The sequence below is a fragment of the Lonchura striata genome, chromosome 1A (genome assembly GCF_050655825.1).
Source record: "Lonchura striata isolate lonStrDom1 chromosome 1A, ASM5065582v1, whole genome shotgun sequence".
Classification (NCBI taxonomy): Eukaryota; Metazoa; Chordata; class Aves; order Passeriformes; family Estrildidae; genus Lonchura; species Lonchura striata.
This window is the reverse complement of record NC_140741.1, coordinates 70336071-70356058: the sequence shown is the minus strand read 5'-3', so window position 1 is coordinate 70356058 and position 19988 is coordinate 70336071. Positions and strand designations below refer to the sequence as shown.

The 19988-nt window shown below is 39.7% G+C and overlaps 2 protein-coding genes across 3 annotated transcripts in view; one reads left to right on the top strand and one right to left on the bottom strand.

Moving 5' to 3' along the window:
- Positions 1-292: 292 nt before the first annotated feature.
- On the bottom strand, positions 293-12004 carry NUDT5 (nudix hydrolase 5). Of its 2 annotated transcripts, XM_021530982.3 has the most exons (11): positions 11891-12004; positions 11398-11517; positions 7438-7527; positions 5355-5422; positions 4512-4564; positions 3812-3919; positions 3175-3270; positions 2081-2182; positions 1673-1681; positions 891-944; positions 293-630 (listed from the first exon to the last, which is right to left on the bottom strand). In XM_021530982.3, exons 3-11 carry the CDS (start codon positions 7498-7500, stop codon positions 521-523), a joined length of 663 nt encoding a protein of 220 aa, XP_021386657.1. In that variant the 5' UTR covers positions 7501-7527; positions 11398-11517; positions 11891-12004; the 3' UTR covers positions 293-520. The 2 variants fall into 2 exon arrangements, with proteins under 2 accessions (XP_021386657.1, XP_077639805.1); XM_077783679.2 differs by lacking the exons at positions 293-630; positions 891-944; positions 1673-1681 and having other exon boundaries at positions 1903-2182; positions 11398-11504.
- An 87-nt stretch (positions 12005-12091) lies between these two features.
- The window catches only part of CDC123 (cell division cycle 123), a 33843-nt gene continuing 25946 nt past the window's right edge, over positions 12092-19988 (top strand). Inside the window, exons 1-5 of the mRNA XM_021530981.4 lie at positions 12092-12211; positions 13970-14041; positions 15889-15943; positions 16736-16768; positions 19210-19305. Coding sequence (XP_021386656.2) covers positions 12138-12211; positions 13970-14041; positions 15889-15943; positions 16736-16768; positions 19210-19305 — 330 coding nt within the window. The 5' untranslated portion in view covers positions 12092-12137. The remainder of the gene's footprint in view (positions 12212-13969; positions 14042-15888; positions 15944-16735; positions 16769-19209; positions 19306-19988) is intronic.

The window sequence follows — 19988 nt, the reverse complement described above, 5'->3', positions numbered from 1 at the left end:
CACAACTTCAGGCCATTCCCTTAGGTCCTATCACTGGTCACTAGAGAGGAGAAATCAGTGCCAGCCCCTCTGCTACCCAGCATAAAGAAGTTGCAGCCCAGCATGAGCTTTCCCCTCTCCAGGTGTTAGGAGTTGTGTGAGTGCTGTGAGAGTTAGAGAGACCTGCATTCACTCTTCTGCTTCTGCCTCCTTTGGAACCATGGTGTTACAACACCAACCACAGTTACCTAAGCATCTTTCTTATACTGAATTGTAAGTGCAGAGAGGAATCTAGTGAGAAATGAGCAATTCTGAAAATTAAACAGTATTTTTATTCTGGATATTCTGTCAAGGCTTGACAGAGCAGTTAGAGGAAATACTTTCTGTCAGTTACACAATTCAAAATAAAAATACCAGAATCATAACAAAAACCACTTTTTTTGCTCTACAAGTAAAGCAAAAGACCTTGATTACAAGAAGAGTTGTACTTCTAAGCCATCCAGCTTGGGCAGTTTTGAATTAAATTTCTCATTGTCCAGTTCTAGAACTTCATAAAAGGAACTTGGAGCGGTTTTTCTGCTGCGCGCTTTAGAGCCAACGCGTAAGTGTAAACCCTGGCATCTACTGCCAGATGTTCCTCTGCTACTAGTTCTGAAAATAAAAGAAAAAAAAATCATGAGATGCTGTTAAAACCTTAGCTTTACAGAAATGTAACTCCTTGCTAAAATGAAGATGTGTAGTATTGCAGACACTGCACACTCCTCCTGCTATCAATAACTCTCATATCTGGCCAAGTCTCTCAGCTTTTTGCTTAACATACAGTATTCTGGGGTGAGAGATGACATGAGGAGCCCTGAGAAGGGATTCTTGAAACTCATGTTAGTGCATTCAATGTGTCAGAAAGTTCTTACCATCAATCCTTTGCAGCAGGTCATTCTTTGGCAGTGAAACAACTTCCACAAATTCTAGGAGAGAAGAAAAAGGTTTCCACATTCTTAAATTAGTGAACAGTAGAGAAATTTACCTCAGTTTTCTGTTTCTTGCAATTTAGAAGGGGAAAGAAACTGATTTAATGCTCATCACCATCCAAAAATTGTGAGCTTTCATGTATCAAAAAAAAGATCAATTAAATAGGGGAAGGCAGTGACTGGGCTCACTAAAAAATGTTTGGCAGAAAAAAGCTGGAAAAACAGTTGGGGTAAAAAGTGTAGCTGGTAGCTATGAAGGATAAGAATCCCAAAAAGAGAGACCTCCCTTCTGAGAATGAAAAACAACACTGTTGAAGAAAACTTGTCTGGCTTCTGATACAGGAAATGGATTGGAGATGCATTTCAAGACCAAACCATCTCAAAGGGTTTGTTAATGATGAATTTATGCTGGCTCACCCTCCCCTGTCTCTCTGAATTGTCTTTAGGGTTTGACCTACAGATGTTGGGGGGTCAGTAATTTGTATTTCCTGAAATACTGGTGCTATAGGTGCAAGACTGGGAAAGATAATTGATGCAATAATGCGTCACAAATTCTCACAGGAATTTGCATCTAGGCCAAAGTCAACCTCAGGTACATTTCATTAGGGTCAGGAGATTACTCAAGCACAAATAAAAACCAGTTTTAACTGACTTTTTCTACGTAAAACTTGCCATACGAAGAATCGTGACCTTATTGTCAATGAGATCACAGTCACATTACGTACCTCCATCATCTGCAAACGAGAAGAGTAGTGAGTTAAGGAGTTGAAATACACTAGAGTTTACAATTAAAACGTATTTGATGGCTGACTGACTGTGAGTGACACTGCAATTACTTCCAGAGTAAAGCTACAACTGAGAGCAGTATCTAAGTCCACAAGTGCTTATGGCTTTCACTGAAATTTGGCACTGAAATGTTTTATTCTGAGTGTGCCAACAGCTGACACTTTGCAGCTGGGTTTCCCCACTGGATTCAGCAGACACACACTCATCTAGACTGCAGGATGTGATTGGAAGGATGTGCATTATCCAAGTCAGCTAGGACAGAAGAGATGACGTGTTGGGGTTAATTGTTTTAAACCCATTGTTTTGTTATCTTCTCAAAATGTTCAAATAAATGGTACAAAACTCACCAAGGTTTTGCTTAGGTCTTGTGTTCTCAGCCTCATCTCCATTAATGATGACGCTCACAATGTGTGTTGTGCTGTTTGACATTCCTGGGTCCAAGCACAGAGCTGCCAACAAGCATATGGAGAGGTTCATTTTCCAGAGCAGGAGTCAGGCACCTTGACATTTTAACAAAATCTTTCACAGAAATGTATCTGATACAATATATCAGAATATATCAATATATCAGAATCAGGAGAATACATATTTAGCAGACATCTGTGCTGTAAGAGGAGAGAAAACTTTGTCTTCACATATTCTTAGAAGTAATGCTTCTGTAACTCTCAGCTCTTTTACAGATCCCTGGGAAGACTTGTTTTCACAGCCAAATTTACTTTCCATTCCATAGGCTAAAGATTTACTGTGAACTATCCCTTATAGACTTCCTCAGTCTGTTGTCGTCTAATTTTGCCATCACCTGTCTCCAACCTCTCCCAGTCTCCAGCATGCAGTTGTACCCAATAACTGAGAGACAAGATTCAACTGCAATGACATTTCCTCAAAATCCTAAGTTGCCTCACCTACCTTCTCAAGTTCAATTTATGATCCTCATTTTGCCTTCATTTTATCTTATGTAGGAAGCAGAGGATTGGAACAACCATGTTCCAAAGGATCTCTGAATTTACTCCAATTACTCTCCTTTCCAGCTGGAGAACCTGAGTACTCTCACCTCCCTACAAGTACTGTCACCTCCCCACAACTGACAGAAGAGTGACCTCTGCATTATGCAGCTTTTTTTTCTAAGTTCACAGAAGGCCAGCAATTTAGACCTTTACACTAAAATGCCAAATCACAGCTTGATTAATTGGGTTTTATATAAAGGATCTTAATTAATAACAATTTTCTCCCTATAGACATCAAACTTACTTCAGACTGAAATTCAGCAACTGATTCACGTCAAGGACCAAAGTTTCACTTTTACAGCCACGAGATGCTACCCTGCTAATCTGCATAGGCTTTGCTGATTGGATTTTCCTTTTGGTTTAGAGCATTTCAGACATTTAGAGTAGCCATCAAGACAGAATTATCTTTGGTGGGAAAAAATAAAAAAAGCAAAGACCTGGGGTACATTCAATGACTTCCCCCTTGTACCCAGTTTCTTCCTTCAGCTCTCGAAGCGCAGCACTTTCTGCTGACTCGTTTTCCTCAATGAGGCCTGGGAGATACATAATAGACAAAAACAATTAAAAGCTTCCCACTTAACTGCAATATTCATCCTGAGATCTAATCAAGCTTTATGGAAAAGGGGAAACATCATCATGACTCTGTTTTTACTGTGAGATAAGTGTTAGGAAGGATTCCAATCCCTGGATTCATTATGCTGCTGCCCACATCCTTAACCAATTATCTACAGAATCATGATGCCTTCTCCAAAAAAGGCATTAATATTCTCATGAGGGAAAGAAGTCAAATGCTTTGACTCTTAGAAAAAGGAAAAGTGGAGGGAATTTTCTCCAATCTGCTAAAACAAGCTTATTTTGTTTTTTTTAGTATCAAATATTCCTATTTTGGAATAGCACACGGAACCCAGCATGGTTTTCCAGCTGGAGCTTCATTAAGATCACAGAATCAACTAAGTTGGAAAAGACCTTGGAGAGCCTCAAGTCTAACCTATAAAATACGTAAAGATTGACACTCCAAACAAATCTGAACACACTGAACCATATGTGATTAATCCCAGTGTTTCAGCCACTTACCTGCAGGAAATTCCAAGCAGTAGCCATTGATTGGGGGTCTGAACTGTTTCACCAGGACAATGCAGTCATAGTGCAGGGTTCTCTGCAGCACTGCTATCACTGCTACACCTACCACAGCCATGGGAGACACAAGGACATGGAACGTGAGTGCAGCAGAAAGATTTTAGTGCCAGATCTGGAAAGGAACCTTGCAGCTACTCTGAGCATTAAATGTTGAGGTGCCTGCTCCAAAATCCTGAATGATGAATTTAAGCTCTTTGTATCATGCACGGTGAGAGATCTTCAAAGCTCCCCAGCAAGCCAGAGGCACACATACCAAGCAAGACTGAGCCTCAGGGAAGGGCTCTCCTGCCTACAGAAACTGCTTGAAAGCCTCTGTAGAGAACTCTACTCTCCATTTCTAAGGCAGACCAAATCACCAGTTTGAGAAGTACTCTGTGTCAGGGCACCCCTGATGTCTTAGGAAGTGTTCCATCATTTTAAAGTGAACACAATGACCTTGGGAAGCAATCCCACCGGTAAGGTTCTGATTCTTCAGCACTTAAGTTAGCCTTTCATTAGCAAAGCCAGCTCTGCCAAGCCACCTGTTCCACATCCTCATTCATTCAGGAACAGATCAGCTCAAAATCTGCATTGTCAGCTTATCAGAAGGACTTTCACAGGGAAAAAAAGGCAAACAGAAAAAGCCACCAATTCTTACCATCAGCTGTAACTCCCTTTTTGTTGCCAGTACGCTTTACAGTTTCCCAGGTTCTGTTTAAACAGAGAAAAGAGCAAATTAATACATAAATCATCTTCTACCCTTGCTACTTTCATTTAAAGTAAACTGTACCATCACACTGTGAAGTCTTGTAAGAAGCAGCAGGCCATAGGCAGGCCCTGTCATACACTGGCACTATAAAATGTCTCTATAAAGTTTTCTTTTGCCTACTTAAGAAGGGAGAGAGAAAATAGTTAATTTTAGTTACACAAAACATCCAACCTTGCTAATTTTAAGAGGATACTCTGCTGATGAACTGGGAGGCACTAGAGAAAGCAATCAGTAGAGAATCTAACATATTAAAGGGAGGGAACTAAAGCCATGTTGTAACACCTACATAAATACAGCAAAACTAAAGAGTACAAAAGAACTGGACAGAAATTATAACATACAAGAGGACATTAATTTGTCAATAATATGCACTACCAGCAGGGGAAAAGGTGCTTGTTATTAAAAACCAGAAAAGCCACAGGATGGACTCCCTGACTGTCACAGAGTAGTTGCACAGCTGGAATTTGCTTCTGTGTAGCATCCTTCCAAAGAACTGGAAATGCAGCACAATCCAGATCCAATGTGCCAAAGAGGATTTAGGAGCCAAATTCAATCCCAATGCTTGCACATCTGCTGGAGTAAGATTCTCTCCTCTGAATAGCAGAACTCTGAAGAAACCTCACAATGAACAACTCTCATCTTGTGTGGAGTGATGTGTTTATAATGCTCATGTTCTCTAGCCTGGGGCCAGTCTGTACAATTTGGAATCTGGATTAACAGAGAGGCAATTACCTGGTTTTCCCAAAGGGATCAGTGTAAGTTGTTTCTGCAAGCTTCAACCATTGTCTTTCTACAATTACCTAAAATAAAGAATGATTTGTTAAATACATTATAAAACTAATCCAAAGAATTGGGAGAAACAACACAATATTTTTAGGTTCTTTTGAAGACAAATTTCAGCATCACACCACATTCAGGAATGTGCAACAGCATTCCTATTGCTAATACAAAAAAAAAAATACTCTAAATTCTTGAATATGAATAAAAACATAACCTCAAGACAGTAGTTTTTCTTAACATGAGTTTTGTAAGCAAGTTTTGATTAATTCAGTGGGATTTTATGTACTGCAAAGTCCTCATATTTGGTAGGATTTTGCAGGGGTAATATGCAAAAGGGTCTCTGGGCTGCACAGACTTTGGCTACACTGGTCCTCACGAGTGCCCCCTCAGCAGAGAGCACAGCCCAAAAGCTGAGCTTGCAGGACTGAAAACCAAGCTACACTGAAACTTTTCTTGCCCTGATCCCAGACTGTGGCCTTGTGTAACTGCTGTATTCTGCAGCTGTGAGAGTGACACATACCTGCCCCTTTAGGGTTCTGAGAGCTGCAGAGTGAGTGCTTGGCATTAACACTATGACCAAATGTCTTTTCTGGGCTAAGTGAGTTTATTTTCTCTATGATGTTTCCTCATCTTTCATGTAATCCATTTTAAAGAGAAAAATCCCTAGATACTAGCTTAGCAGTTTGCTTATTTTACTGTAACTTGTTTTAAAATGAGTTATTTTTATTTCTTTATCTATTACTTTGATGAGCAAAAAACATCTGCTTATAACAGCCTGAATGTGCCTTCCTAGAAAAAGGAAGAATGAAGTAAGATCAGCTCCCACTTTCATGGAAGATAGTCCAGCACCAGGCCACACTGTTACTGCACAGTTAGAGAACCACTTCTGATAGAAGAGCCACTGGCAGAAATAGGGTAAATACTTCTCTATATTAAGCCCAAGCCCACAAAATGATTGAAAAAAGTAAATACCTTAAGATATGTAAGATCTAATTATAAATTTCCAGTGATATCAAAGAGCGCATTGTTTAAAAAACAGAATAACTACGAAACATTACAAAAAAACCCCAAACAACAACAAACCAAACAGAACCATAAAAAACCTATACAAAACCAAAACCAAAAGAGGATAAAATGAAAATGCTGCCTGCAAAATACCCAACTCTAAACAGAAAACCCAAAAAGATCACAAAAATTAAATCCTTAATGCTTGTGCAATATTAATATTAAAAAACTGCCCAAGAGAAAGGACATAATGCAAATAAATCTCTTCTTTCCGTGTGCCTTGAAACCAGAAGAAATTACAGAAGTGTGTTCACTCCATGAAGAACAAATAAAAGAAACCACATTTGTGTTATAACAAGAGCAGGGCACTGCCAAACCTGCCTTAACACCAAAGATTAACTTGTAAGAGTTCACTTTAAAGGGAACAGAAACAAATATGGGCAGTTTAGGGTGAAAGTGCTTCCAATAAGAATGAAGTACTTCCAGAATAATTTCTTAGGACTGGTATTAGTCTTACTACTTCCTTACTGATGTCTTCAAAGCAGCAATTATCTAAATTCAAATCCTTTCAGCAAACATAAAATGCGGTTACAATCCTAAATGTTAAAGCAACCCTTGGTGGCTCACCACCTTAAAGAAACAGAAAACTGTTTGAAAGAGAAAACTGTTGCTGAGTTTCATAACCCACCAATTTGTAAAGTCTCTCAGACATATCAGCGTTATTTCTGAACATTGAAAAACCTTCTGAAGAGACAATACAAGAAAGAGATGCAAAATCTGAAAAAAAAGAGAAGCAGCTTAACATAATGCAACACTGTATATTTTTATTTCCTCGCTGATAATTTGTATAATTATTTCAATAACGAGGAATGTCACATCTTTTAAACTCTCTGACAATCGGGAAGAAATTTTTTGTCTACTGAATAGGTTTTTATGAACATCCAGCCTCTCTAGCATTTTGTACTCCGCACTCACAAACTCACAAATAATTGTTATTTAACAACAAGAGTCAAACCCAAGCATGCTGTACCTCTTCCTTAAGGATGAATTGTTTAGCTGTTTTTGCAACTTCTGTAGATGTCTCAGCTGCCATTTTCAGGAATGTTAGGTTTTTCCTCTCCTGTGCAAAGTCCAGACATATATGAAACAAAATCAATATTTGCTTTCAGTGTAAAGTTAAAAGGTTCATTTCTGCGCCGTAAATTAACAAATATAGCTTGTTGGAGAAAGTCAGGGACGTGTGATGGCAAGTTCAATTCATGTTTTCAGCTCCACCCAGTGATTTCAGAGTCAAGTAATTTAAAGGAGAAATGTAAATTTGAGTCAAATCCCCTATTTGTATAGTTTTAATAGTCCTATCAGCTGTCAGGTAGCTATGCCAGCTGAAGACATTTTTCTTAACTATTCAAATGTCAGACACACATACAGACAATTAATCCATTTTGAGTAATTTCATTCTGATCTGGGTGAAATGCTCTGTCAACAGTGTCAGGACAACAGGACTGTGCACTCCACTGTGCAAGTGAAAAAAAACCCCTTATGCCAAGAGGACTTTAGTGGTAAAAACTGTCTACTTTTAAAAATAAGAACTAGAATCTACCTCCAGCTCACATCACAAACATGTAAATTACTCAATCCTTCCACTAAAAAGCAAGGTCAAAAAACATAGGGCAGCACATGGGGCTGGTGTGATGGTTGGACTATGGCATGTCAGTCTCTTACTGAGAATGACGTGCCCAACACCATGCAAAAGGCAGCATTTTCATTTAAAAAATGCCCAAAGCAAGGTTCTGCACCTGCAGCTCATGCCTCAGCCTGCATCCCCAGAAAAGTGAGATTATGCAACAGTTCCAGCCTAAAGACACAGCAGGCAGCAGCAAAAGAAATGTATTAGAGACAGACCCAGTGAGACTGTGGAACTATGGGGCACTTTCAGCACAGAAACTTATACCAGGGAAACCATTAACTTAATACTGAAATCCTGAAAATCCTCATGAATCATAAGCAAAACTCAGTGAAAAGAAACAAATCAGTTTAAACACCAGGAGAGATGAGATAATCATAAAGATCTCAATCATCAATAGCATTGATGGTCATAATCTTTCCATAACTTCAGCTATGGATTAATAAGGCTCTGTGTGGTCTCTAGCAAAGAACAGTACCAAAGTGTGTGAAAAGCTTCTCTATCACACCTAGATTTAGCACATTAATTTTGTACTTCATCTTTATCCTTTTGCAGTAACATCTGTTGCATACTAGTGAAACATGAAAGAGCAACAATCAACTTTCTTACATACTGGATTGACATTTACTTGCAGTAAGTAGTTAAAAGGTGAACAGGTAGGACTAAATATTTCAGTTTATCAGCAGGACTAAAACTAAATTACATGAAACCATTTCCTTGGTCTGTACAGAGGGCAGGCTCTTCCTTAAGTCTTAAGAAAGTGGTTTTGCATGAAGTAGGTGATAGAGGTCAAATATGAAGATTGGTTTTATGTAATGTAAGTCTTGAAAAGAAACCCTGACCTGTTAAACCAAATCCTGTTCCTTAAAAAAAAAAGAAAAAAGTTCTATAATATTCTCTTAAGGCAATGAAGCTCCTTTTCATAGTTTACATAGTTTTATTATCTATCTTACCACTATTTGTATGAAAAACTGTTCAGTTGTTTGTGTTCTAGTTTCTATCTCACTTCAGTTCAGTCAGCTGTTCCAATGTTTGGAACTCCCTTCTCTTAGGATTGAAGAGTTTTATCTGGACAATGGCCATGGTCTCATGCTGTGATTGTCAAACACAAGATCAAGCTTTCCACCAAACATAGGAAAAAGAAGCACAGCCCAGGAGAAACAGTCAAAGGAGGCTCTGTGTGATGTCTTCAAAAACACACAAACCTTACATACCAGCTACAGCAAATTCACCTCCTACATTTGGGAAGAATTATAGCTTTTTGCATTGTCAACATAAATATATCCAAGGAGTAGAGAGTGAACCATAGCCTTGTTAAGATTGTCTTTAGATTGGGCTAAGTCTTCCTCTTTTACTCTCCCCTCACAGGAAATCCTGTTCCATTGATCTCACTAATCCTTCTGCACAAATACCACTGTATTTTTCTCAAATGTGAATTACCACAATTGTATCATGAATAAAAAAAATACGAGAATCTCATCTCATGGCAGAACCTGTTTTCAAAACAGCTTGTTCTCTCCTGAGAGATTCAGCGGTGACTTGCTACTTAAAACAACAACAACAAAAAATACAGTTTCAGTAGTTTGAATTATCGTTAAAACCTAAAATGGGTGAACCTCTCAAAGAGAGAGGAATGCTGATCTATCCCAGCTTCTGTAGTTTGGGTCTCATCCACAAGTGGGTGCAGTAACTCTACGTATAGTGACATTTTTAGAAGTTCCACCAAAATAGTATTTTTGTCCAGATTCAGTTGGCAGTATAGAAGTGAGAATTTCTGCTGTTAGCAAGCTGAAATACTGTTTGGTTAAATGAAGGCTGCATTTCCGGCATCTCATGTTAGTCATGTTGTCAAGGATGGCAACATCTCTTGTTCATAAACAAAATTAGCAGCAACTGAAAATAAAATTTAACACTAAAATGTGAGATTTCTAAAGGGCGATTTAGCTTTCAGATCATGCCTTGTCTTGCAGTTCTTCTATCTCATAAAATTCTCTCTGCATATAAATATGAGTTCATTTGAGTTAAAAATTCAATGCAGCTGATACAGCAGTCTGACTACCTGACTGAGGATTACATGAGCTCTAAGAATACACATTTTTAATTGTTATAAATGCAATCTTAAGAATATGTCAAAGTGCCCATATTTATCAGCTGCCTTAACAGGAATCAACAGCACTCAAACTATCAATTATGGGGAAAAAATAAATGTTTTCTACTTTCTCTTGTAGTTTTTGTGCCCAGTGTTAGAGTGCACTGCTGGCAAATCATGCTACTTCTTCCCCAGTTTATTTCAAACTGGGGTCAAATTCTGTCCTGAAAAAGCCATGTCATTTATAAAACATGTAACTTTATTCCCATTGCTTATTTCTTTATGGAGTGGCTTCCTTTCAAGGCAGTATCCAGCCATTCTACAGTTTCCAAATTATCCTTCCCAGCAGTAAAAATCTTAAGCCAACCATGGTCTGTGAATCAGTTCGAGAAAGATGTCAAGATATCAGAACTAAACTTCAACATTAATACTTAGATAGATGGATTAGCTTTCCTAAATCACTTTTCAGAAGACATTCTCTGATCCAAACACATTCCAGCTGACAACAACAAAATTTAATGGAAGCTCAGCAATGGGGGGAGTCCCATGGCAAATTCAAGGTCAAATGAAATACAGCTTTTCTTATAAAGAATGTGCAAAAGAGACACTGGCAACATTTTATGCACAATTTAACCAACAACACTCTGAAATACCTAGGCTGAAGATTAACACCAATAAAAACTCCTAAAGTGCTTTAACCTTGTTACTTGCACTTTAGTGCTATGATTATAGAAACAAAATCAGTTAAGTAGCAATTAAGTTGAGGGCAGGGAGAAAAGTAGGGGGAAAATGTTTAATTTTTATCATAGTATCTAGAAGCATGGATGACCCACTGAGTTCCAAATAAAACATGGGCAAGTAACTGCAAAGCAAACAAGGATTATCTCACACAAGCAGAAGAGGGCGAGAGGCAGGTCCATGGTGTTATCAAACTTCCCAACAGCTGAGGTGTCACACAGCTGAGGAGACATCCCCAAACTGCAGATGGGAGAGCACAGGAGGAAACACTTTATGGAAACAATGCCATGCAGAGGACACAACAGCTGAACCACAGGGCTTAACTATCCCCCATACTACTCTGTTCAAGCTTGACTTGGCACTGAGCAAAATGAAATAGTGGTCGATAAAATACTTAACAGGAGCTGGCAATGCGAGCTCACAGCCCAGGGCTGCATCCAAAGGTTCTGCCCCCCTGCCCTGCCCTTGCGAGAACCCACCTGGAGCTCTGTGCAGCTTCTGTGTCCCAAACACTGCAAGGACACGGAACTGCTGGAGCAAGTCCAGAGGAGGCCACGAAGTTGATAAAGGGTCTGGAACACCTCCCCTGCAAAGACAGGCTAAGAAAATCGGAGAAGGTTGTGTGGAGACTTCAGAGCACCTTCCAGCATCTAAAGGAGCTGCAGGGAAGCTGGAGAGGGCCTATTCATCAGAGCTGTAGTGACAGAACAAGGGGTAATTGAAAGAGGGGAAGTTTAGTTGAGGTATTAGGAAGAAATCCTGTGAGCGTGGTGAGACACCAGAACGGACTGCCCAGGGAGCTGTGGATGCCAGGAGGGATAAAACCCCGAGCAACCCGGTCTCACGGGAGGTATCCCTGCCCATGGCAGGGGGCGACTGGAACTGGATGATCTTTAACATCCCTTCCAGCCCCGTAACATCCTATGAAGCAGCTCCATGCAGGGCACACGCGGGCAGAGCAGCAGAACGTACAAGGATAAGGCGCTACTCAGCCGTTCCTCGGGGCAGGGCGGGGCAGGGCAGAGCGGAGGCAGCCGCGGGTCGCTCCGGCGCGCCGGCTCCGGCAGCGCTGAGGCGGCGGGCGGGGCGGGGCGGGGCGGGGCTGCGCGCCGGCGATGGCGCCGGGCGGCGCCCGGAGCTGCGCGGGAGGTTCCGGGCGGAGCGGGAGCTTCCGGCAGCGGCCGGGCCGAGGAGGAGGAGGAGGAGGAGGAGGAGGAGGATGAAGAAGGAGCAGGTGGCGCACTGCCAGTTCTCCCTGTGGTACCCGCTCTTCAAGGCAGTCACCATCCGCAGGTGCGGGCGGTGAGGCGCGGCGGGGCTGGGAGGGGCGGTGCGGGCGTGGGGGAGCGCTGTGGGGAGCAGTGCGGGGCGAGGGAGAGCGTCCTGCCCCTCCGCTCGGCCCTCAGAGCTCCTGGAGCGGGTCCAGTGCAGGGCCACGAGCCTGGTTAAGGCGCTGGAAAAGCTGAGGGCACTGGGCCTGTTCAGCCTAGGGCATCACAGAATGGTTCGGGTTAGGAGGGACCTTAAAGACGATCCGGTTCCAATCCCCTGCCGTGGCAAGGACACCTTCCTCCAGACCAGGTTGGTCCAAGCTGCTCCCAGACTCCAGGGATGGGGCAGCCACAGTTCTCTGGGAAACCTGTGCCAGGGCGTCACCACCCTCACAAGAAAGGATTTATAACTAATATCTGTGTAAAGAATTAAAATGAATATCTGTCTAAACCAACTCTCAATTTGAATCCATTCCCCCACGTGCTGTCACTACCAGCTCTTATAAATAGTCTTGCTCCATCTTTCCTCCAAGTTCCCTTCAGGTACTGGAAGTGAAAAAGAAGACTGAGAGGGGACTTCATTAGTGCATATAAATGTCTAAAGAGGGGGTGCCAAAGCATGGATCAGGCTCTGCTTGGTGGTGCCCAGCCACAGAAGGCAAAGGGCAGAAACTGATGCCCAGGAAATCCCACCTGAACACAAGGGGGAATTTCTGTTCTGAGCAGTGACCGAGCACTGGATCAGATTGTCTGAGAGGCTGTGGAGTCTTCCTCGCTGGAGATATTCCAGAAGTGTCTGGACACATCCCTGTGCCCTGTGCTCTGGGATGGCTCTGCTTGAGCAGGGAGGACGGAGCAGATGAGCCCTGTGGTCCCTTCCAGCCTGACCCATTCTGGGATTTTGTGGGGTTGGGTGAGACAGAGGGCAGAGCTGGGATAGAGGTGGTGAAAGATTGATTGAACCATCAGCTGCAGTCCAGGGAGCTGGGGTCTTGTCTCTATATCCCAAGGGAGTGTTTAGTGTTTTGGGAAGCCCTGGGGCAGGCCAGGTACCCCTGTGCTCCCTGCTCTCCTGGTGGGACTCCATGCTGAGCAGAAGATATCTACGCTGTTTCTACTTGCCTACTTAAACTGTGACTGAGGAGATCCAACCCAAGTGGCTTGGTGTTTCTGTGTCTTTCTGGAAGCCATAGGCAATTCTGCAGTTTCTAAGGTGCTGCTAGAGATCATGAGATAGTTACAAGAACTACCAGTAGCTCAGGAAAGTCGAGATAGCCACCCTGTTGGATCAAAAAGTGCTGACATCATGTTTTTAGCAATCAAAGCGTTTGATCTTCTATCTTTCTTAATGTTTAACACAGGCTTACTTGTGGTAAGTTTAGTGACAGTCCTGCATCTTTGGAACATTAGGATGGCATAAGGAAATTTTGATTCGGATTTCAGAAGGAAAAATCTTTAGTTTTAGTTTGAGCAACACGTTGCCTCTTCACAAGCTGCACACAATTTTACTTGGAATTTCTTAGAACTTTGAAGAAGTGGGGCATTTTTGTGTATTTCATCTAAAATTTTTGTCCTGTTCTTCCATGGAGGGAAAATGGGCATTACTTTTTTGGGTGAGGGATAAGAAGGGCAAAAGCGAATTTTCTTCTATAATGTTAGAGGACAAAGTCTAGTGTTGTTGGAGTGTGTGCTATGAAAAAGCCAAATTATTTTATTTCACTAGGATTTTATTATAACAAGTAATAATAAAGTATTAAAGAGATTTTCGCATTTCTTCCAGTGTTATACTTCCCCTGCCAGAAAATGTGAAAGAATATTTGCTGGATGATGGAACACTGGTGGTTTCTGGAAGGTAAAGTGTGTTTTCTCCCCAGCTTCCAAGTATTAATGCCATTTTATATTCACAGCACCATTTTGTATATATATATTGTATTGAGCATAATGAGTTTTTAAATTTGACCAGTGTGACTACAGTAAACTTCACACTGTGTGAGCATGTGAATGGGCTGACTGTTGTTAGTACAGCTGGATTTGCTGCTGCCTGAAGCATATCTTAAAATCCATGAACTACAATTCCTTCTAGACAAGTGGACAAAGTATTTTCATTTTTTTCCCCACCTTTCTTTGGGGAGCGTACCAGTCTCTGGGATGCTCAGCTGCTGGTTTGTGTTTGGTTCTTTGGATCTAGCTGGGTCCAGTTCACAGGCTTGACCTCTCCCATATCAGTCCAGGGGTGAAGTGACATTACCTGAGCTTAATTCTTAATGAAATAAGCTATATACAGACTCAATAGTTAGTAGCATTTTATATAATCATTTGCATATGGGTAATCCATGCATATGACAAAGCTGAATGTCCTGTATGTACACCCATGTCGGGAGTTTGGATGCAGAAGAATGAAGTGGAGAGGTAGCAGGAACAGTTGGTAAGAGCACAGGCCCTACTCTTTGTTCCTGTGTAGGATCTCACTGTGTGGTTTCCTTGTGGAATGGTTGCTGCATGCATCTTGTTAATGATCAAACCCAGAAATCAGTCCTCACTCCATGATTCCCTAACTGGTAGTTTGCCCCTTGCAGAGCAACCAGTGAGGCTGTGTGTGAAAGGGAGCTTGGTCTGATTTATAAGGTATCAACTTATATAAAAATTGAAGTTGTTTATATGCCTTGTAAGCATGAAAGGATTTAATTTTTAATTTCTAAATTATTTTTCTTATTAAAGGATATCCAGAAAATTAGAATTGTTTTTTAAACTATTTTGGATCAGAAGCTGCATTGTCACCTGCTTTTGCAGAATTGTGCAATTTATTTAGCAGCAGCGGTATATTTTAATAACCCTTTAGAAAAGCTGACATTGAATGTTTGACTTAACAGTTGTGTTCTATAATTTTGCTGTCTTCAATGGAGTAATGGACAGCTGTATGATTGACTTAAATTAGATTTTTAAGATGTTTGCATCTTTTAGAAATCATTTTTTCTCTGACTTGAATTTCCTTAGCTATAAGTGAAGGTGATGTTCTTGCACTCAAGGCCAAGACTGCTTTTAATTTTCAGTGCACCCCTGTCTGACCTGTAGATCTCAAAAACTGGATTAATGGTTTAGTCCCTATGGAAGTGCATTGAGGGACTGCAGAGACTCAGCTTGTCTAAGAATTGACTTTTGGTAGGGATTTACATTTGACTTTGCCCTGTTTGCTACACTCTCCACTCTCCATAGTGATCTTCTTTGTCTGTATGCTGAATGTGAGGACGTTTTCTTTTCAGAGCCAGAAGTTCACAGGTCAACATTTGAAACTCAAGGTTTATGATTTTTTACTTGGAAAGGGAGTATGGAGGCAAAAATTTTAACTGAACTTGTTTTTTAAAAAAATTAAATTTGTGCTTGTGTCAGAATACAGTAAAGTTGGAAAAGAATCATTAACAGGGTGTCAAAAAGCTTCAATTAAGGTGTGGTAGAGCAAAAACAGATCTGCTAATTTGAAAGAAGCAAAGTGTTCAGGGTAGGACCTAGGCCCAGTGCCAACTATTTAGTCTTTAGTTTTCAGTACTGGCTTCTCTGATTTTTCTCTGCCAGAGTTTTGAGGTTTAATCTTCTTATGAAAACATTTTGACATTGAGAGCTGGAAATGCTGTGTAAATGTAATGGACATGGTCAAGTCAAACTCCAGTGCTTACTCCTTTTCCTGTTAATTTTTTGTTTCAGAGAAGATCCGCCAAGTCATGCTCAGGAAGGGAGTGATGATGCAGAAGAGATACAGGTCAGCATAAAATGCAAATTTATGTCAAGTCTCTTGAGAAAAATATGAATGTAATACTTTTTCTGGATAACTTACAAGTGCAGAGAGTCTTTCACAAAAATAATTGTCATGTGGTAGTTACCATGACAAACATAGAAATGTAATCACTTATGCTGTGAAGTCAGGGAAAGTTTAAGGTATTTCTATGTTCTTTCATAGAAGACTTTTTTTATTTTTCATTTCTTGGTAATTGCATTTGTAATAATGACTGGGGAATGTTGCAATTGAACTTAATGTTGTTTCATGCCCTGAAAAATTAGGAGTACATTTGGAGTAGTTACTTAAAGAAACAGTGCAAGTTTATGAGACCATAGTAACTCAGAAGGCCATTCTAGAGGGAAAACACTGAAAAATGTTGTGATTGCAAGGTGGCTGAAGGTACAGCAAGGAGATGAAAAAGAAATAAAAGTGTAACTAATGGATCATGGGTCTAAGGGTGGAAGTGCTGGAGCTGGAGGCAAGCAGTAGATAGTGAAGACTGAGTTCTGAAATGTCCATCTTTCTGATATAAATAAAAACTGAAATATATACAGGTATCTTTTTATCAATACTTTAGAGTAGTACTTCTGCTGAATATACAGTGTTTTTCCTGTCTTTACAGCCAAAATAATTGCAGGATGGTCATGTTTTGCTGTGTGTGGCAATGATTTGATCTACATGCTGTAAGAGGCTACATGAATTCTGATGTTCTCATAAATTATAAAGGATGGCTCAGGAAGCTGCTAACCTTTGGTTTGTTCTTATTTTGAACAGTGGTCAGATGATGAGAACACTACAACACTTAAGGTAAGGTCCTGTAAAAGCCCAATGTGGGTTTGTCAGCAGTTTCCTTTCTGCAGCCTTGTGATACAAACTTGTTGCTGGTTAGAGATATCTCTTGCTGTATTTAACATTTTTCAGACCATTTTAGATGGATGACAGTATAAGTGTCTGTAACTTCAAAAAGGTTTTGCTGACTTAATTTTGTTTAATTAAAATAAAACACTTTTCTTCATCCCTGACAATCATACACTTGTTAGACTCTAGGAAATTAACTTCAGTACAGCTCTAAATATAGCTGTCTTTCATTTTCAACACTTTGAGTCTCTCCAAATTATTTAATCAGACTGGATGCAGAAGAAACTAAGCCCCTGCAGCTCAATCTTCACAGCTCTTTTCTTGATGTGCCATTATTTCTTCCAAGTACATCTCTCTCTATCATGTTTTTTTTTCTTTTCCTGTCTTTATGGTCCCCTTGCATGTGAAATCAAGATCATAATGGATGCAAACCAGGCTTTCTTGATCTTTTTCTGACATCTTTTTTTTTAAATTTGCTGTTGCCCTGTCACTGTCAGAGTTGAAGTGCTCAAGGCACTTGTCTGCCATCGATGCTGTGACTTCAGTCCTTTAGCTCCCTAATGTTCATCAGGGTGTGGAATTGCTCGTGTTGGATTAGGTGCCATAATCACAGCCCTGCTCTGAGTGGTGTTTCTGCTAGCACAGAATTTATTGCCTAGAGTTTGAAACCAGTACATTTCAAATTTTTGCACACTGATTTATCTTCAGTTCAAATATTTAACCTTTGATAACCTAGATTCTCTTAATTGTAAATTATTTAAAACAAGGATTTTAGAATCCATCATATGGTTTGCAAAGCTCGTGGTAATGATGCTAAATAACTAATACCAGAATTTTGAATCAGGTTCTGTTATAATGTAGAACACAATAAGGAATTACAAAATTAAGAAATATTTACCTGTCAGAAGAGCACAGGGCAAATGACTCTAGTATATCTAGGCAAGTCTACAGCTTCCTCATGAGGCAGAAAATTCTGGTTTTAGAATAACTTGCATTAATATTAATGGTTACAAAGCCAGGCATTCAAAATTCCTGAAATGTTAAAGTCCAGCTTTTTTATGCAGTTATAGAACTTTATTCTTGTTTGTGTATTTATCCTCTTGTGTTAATCAAGTAACATGTTGGTAGCATTTTCCCAAGGAGGCTTAGTATGTGCTGGTATTACATACATAGTAGGACTCCTGATTTCTGTCAAAACAAGAGAAACTTGGATCAGAATGCAGTGGATGAAGAGTTTTACTTCTTTCAGGAGCAGTTTCTAGAATCAACTGAAAGTCTAAAAATAAAATTAGAGAAGTGGTTTTTTTTCAGTTTTCCAAGTATAGTTTCCCATGGAGACTAGGTAATCTATGAAGGAAAGGTTCAAAATGCTTGAAGTTCAGTCTAGGTCACTGCACTAAAATATGAGAAGGTTTTTTTAAGTGTTTGCATTTGGGGAAGCTGCAGTGAGGAGATGCCAGAATGTATGAGTTTTTTTATTCGCTTGTGTGGCTGTGAGTGTTTTGTTGTTTAAGAGATATCAATTAACTTTAGCCTATGAGTTACTTTTGAATTGAGTTTCAAAATAGGCAGAAATCGTGCTCCTGTATACTTTTAGCTATAAATTCTGTTATATGAAAAATCTTTGACATATGCTTCATATCCTTCCATATTATTTTAAAGGTAAGCACCCTGGTTTTTTTTTTTTCTGTAGCACCACATTCAGGGTAGAGTTTGGAGCAAACTGAAGAGTTGGGGGGTTTTTTACCTCAATCTTAGATTTTCAATGTTCTTTACAAGGCAAGGTTTTCTCATCCAACCTTTGCAGTCTGTGCTCTATTTTGAATCAATATATTGTTAAGCAGCTACTTTAAGACCTAATTTAAGAGCTGATTAGTTAAAGTGGTACTAACATTTTATAAAACTAGAGTCTAAATGAGCAGCTGTCACTCAAAGTGCCTATGAATTAATAAATATATGTTTAATTCTAAAATCACTCTTTAGAAGTTTAAATATTACTGGATCTTATTTGTATACAATAATGTACCATATGTATAAACCAACAAGGTAAGTAAGCATTTAAGGTTTGGTTATTTGACTTGTATTTTTGCTAGCTATTGGAGATTTCATGGTGACTGTTATGATGTCTTGGGTTTTCTCCTGAAGTTCATGATACTTGCTAGTAATGAGAGTGAGAACTGGGAGCATTTTCAGTTTTCTCTGATTGAAAAAAATGACAGATTTGAAGTGATTTATTTAAGTGATTTTATTGTATGCCATATTTCTGAGGTTCATACTGATTTTGGACTTATTTCTAATGCAATGTATATTTCTAATAATATTTAGAAGATGGCTATATTTCACAAATAAATGGATTGAAATTTATATTTTTGCTGTTGTTCTTCGTTCAGGCACCAGAATTTCCCGAGTTCACAGCTAAAGTTCAGGAAGCAATAAGTTCCTTGGGTGGCAGTGTTTTTCCTAAACTCAATTGGAGTGCTCCAAGGGTAAGAATGCTGACTCCCAAAACTTGTAACAGATGTTATTGTACAAAATGTTTTGTGTTGTTTTTCTCTCAATGCTTTGGAAAGAAGAAGAGACTAGTGGTTCTGATGAAGGAAGAAGTGATACACAAGGTAGCAATGAAGTGCTGGATTCTTTACTCTAAGTGGAATCCACCACTTCACTGATATCTTGTCTATCACTAGGTGGTGATGGTGCATTTTTAGGGAGGCTGATGCATGGCATTACTGACTTTTCCTATCTAAAACCTATATCCTGGTCACAGATGGTTGTGTGATGGGCAGACTCTTGTTCAGGATACTAGTTGAAACCTTTACCTGGTATAAAGATAAAAAGTAACCACAGTTTCCAAAAAAGGCAATAAACTATCTTCCAGTCAATTTTAGGTACTCTTAACTATACATTAAGGATGAGTGCATCCAAATATTGTTGTTTTGTGTTCTCAAGAGACATTGTGTTCAATCAAGCATTCCAAGAAAGTTCCTGGAAGCAGTAAGGCAAAAACTTAATTTTGCAAATGAATTTGCACTGCTTTCATCAAAGTATTCATAAGAAAAGCAATAATTATTTTGTCTCTTTTAACCACTAATGAAGTTTTCCTCAAAATAAAAGGAAATAATTTTCTGCATGTATTTCAAACGTTGCATAATATTTAGATAGACTTGAA

Bases quoted from the DNA above. Each gene is read 5' to 3' on its own strand.
- NUDT5 (XM_021530982.3), bottom strand. From the start codon at position 7,500: ATGGCAGCTGAGACATCTACAGAAGTTGCAAAAACAGCTAAACAATTC. The intron at 5,423-7,437 runs GTACAGCATGCT...TCTTTATTTTAG, and splicing joins AATTCATCCTTAAGGAAGAG to GTAATTGTAGAAAGACAATG. The intron at 3,920-4,511 runs GTAAGAATTGGT...TGGCTGTGGTAG, and splicing joins AAAGGGAGTTACAGCTGATG to GTGTAGCAGTGATAGCAGTG.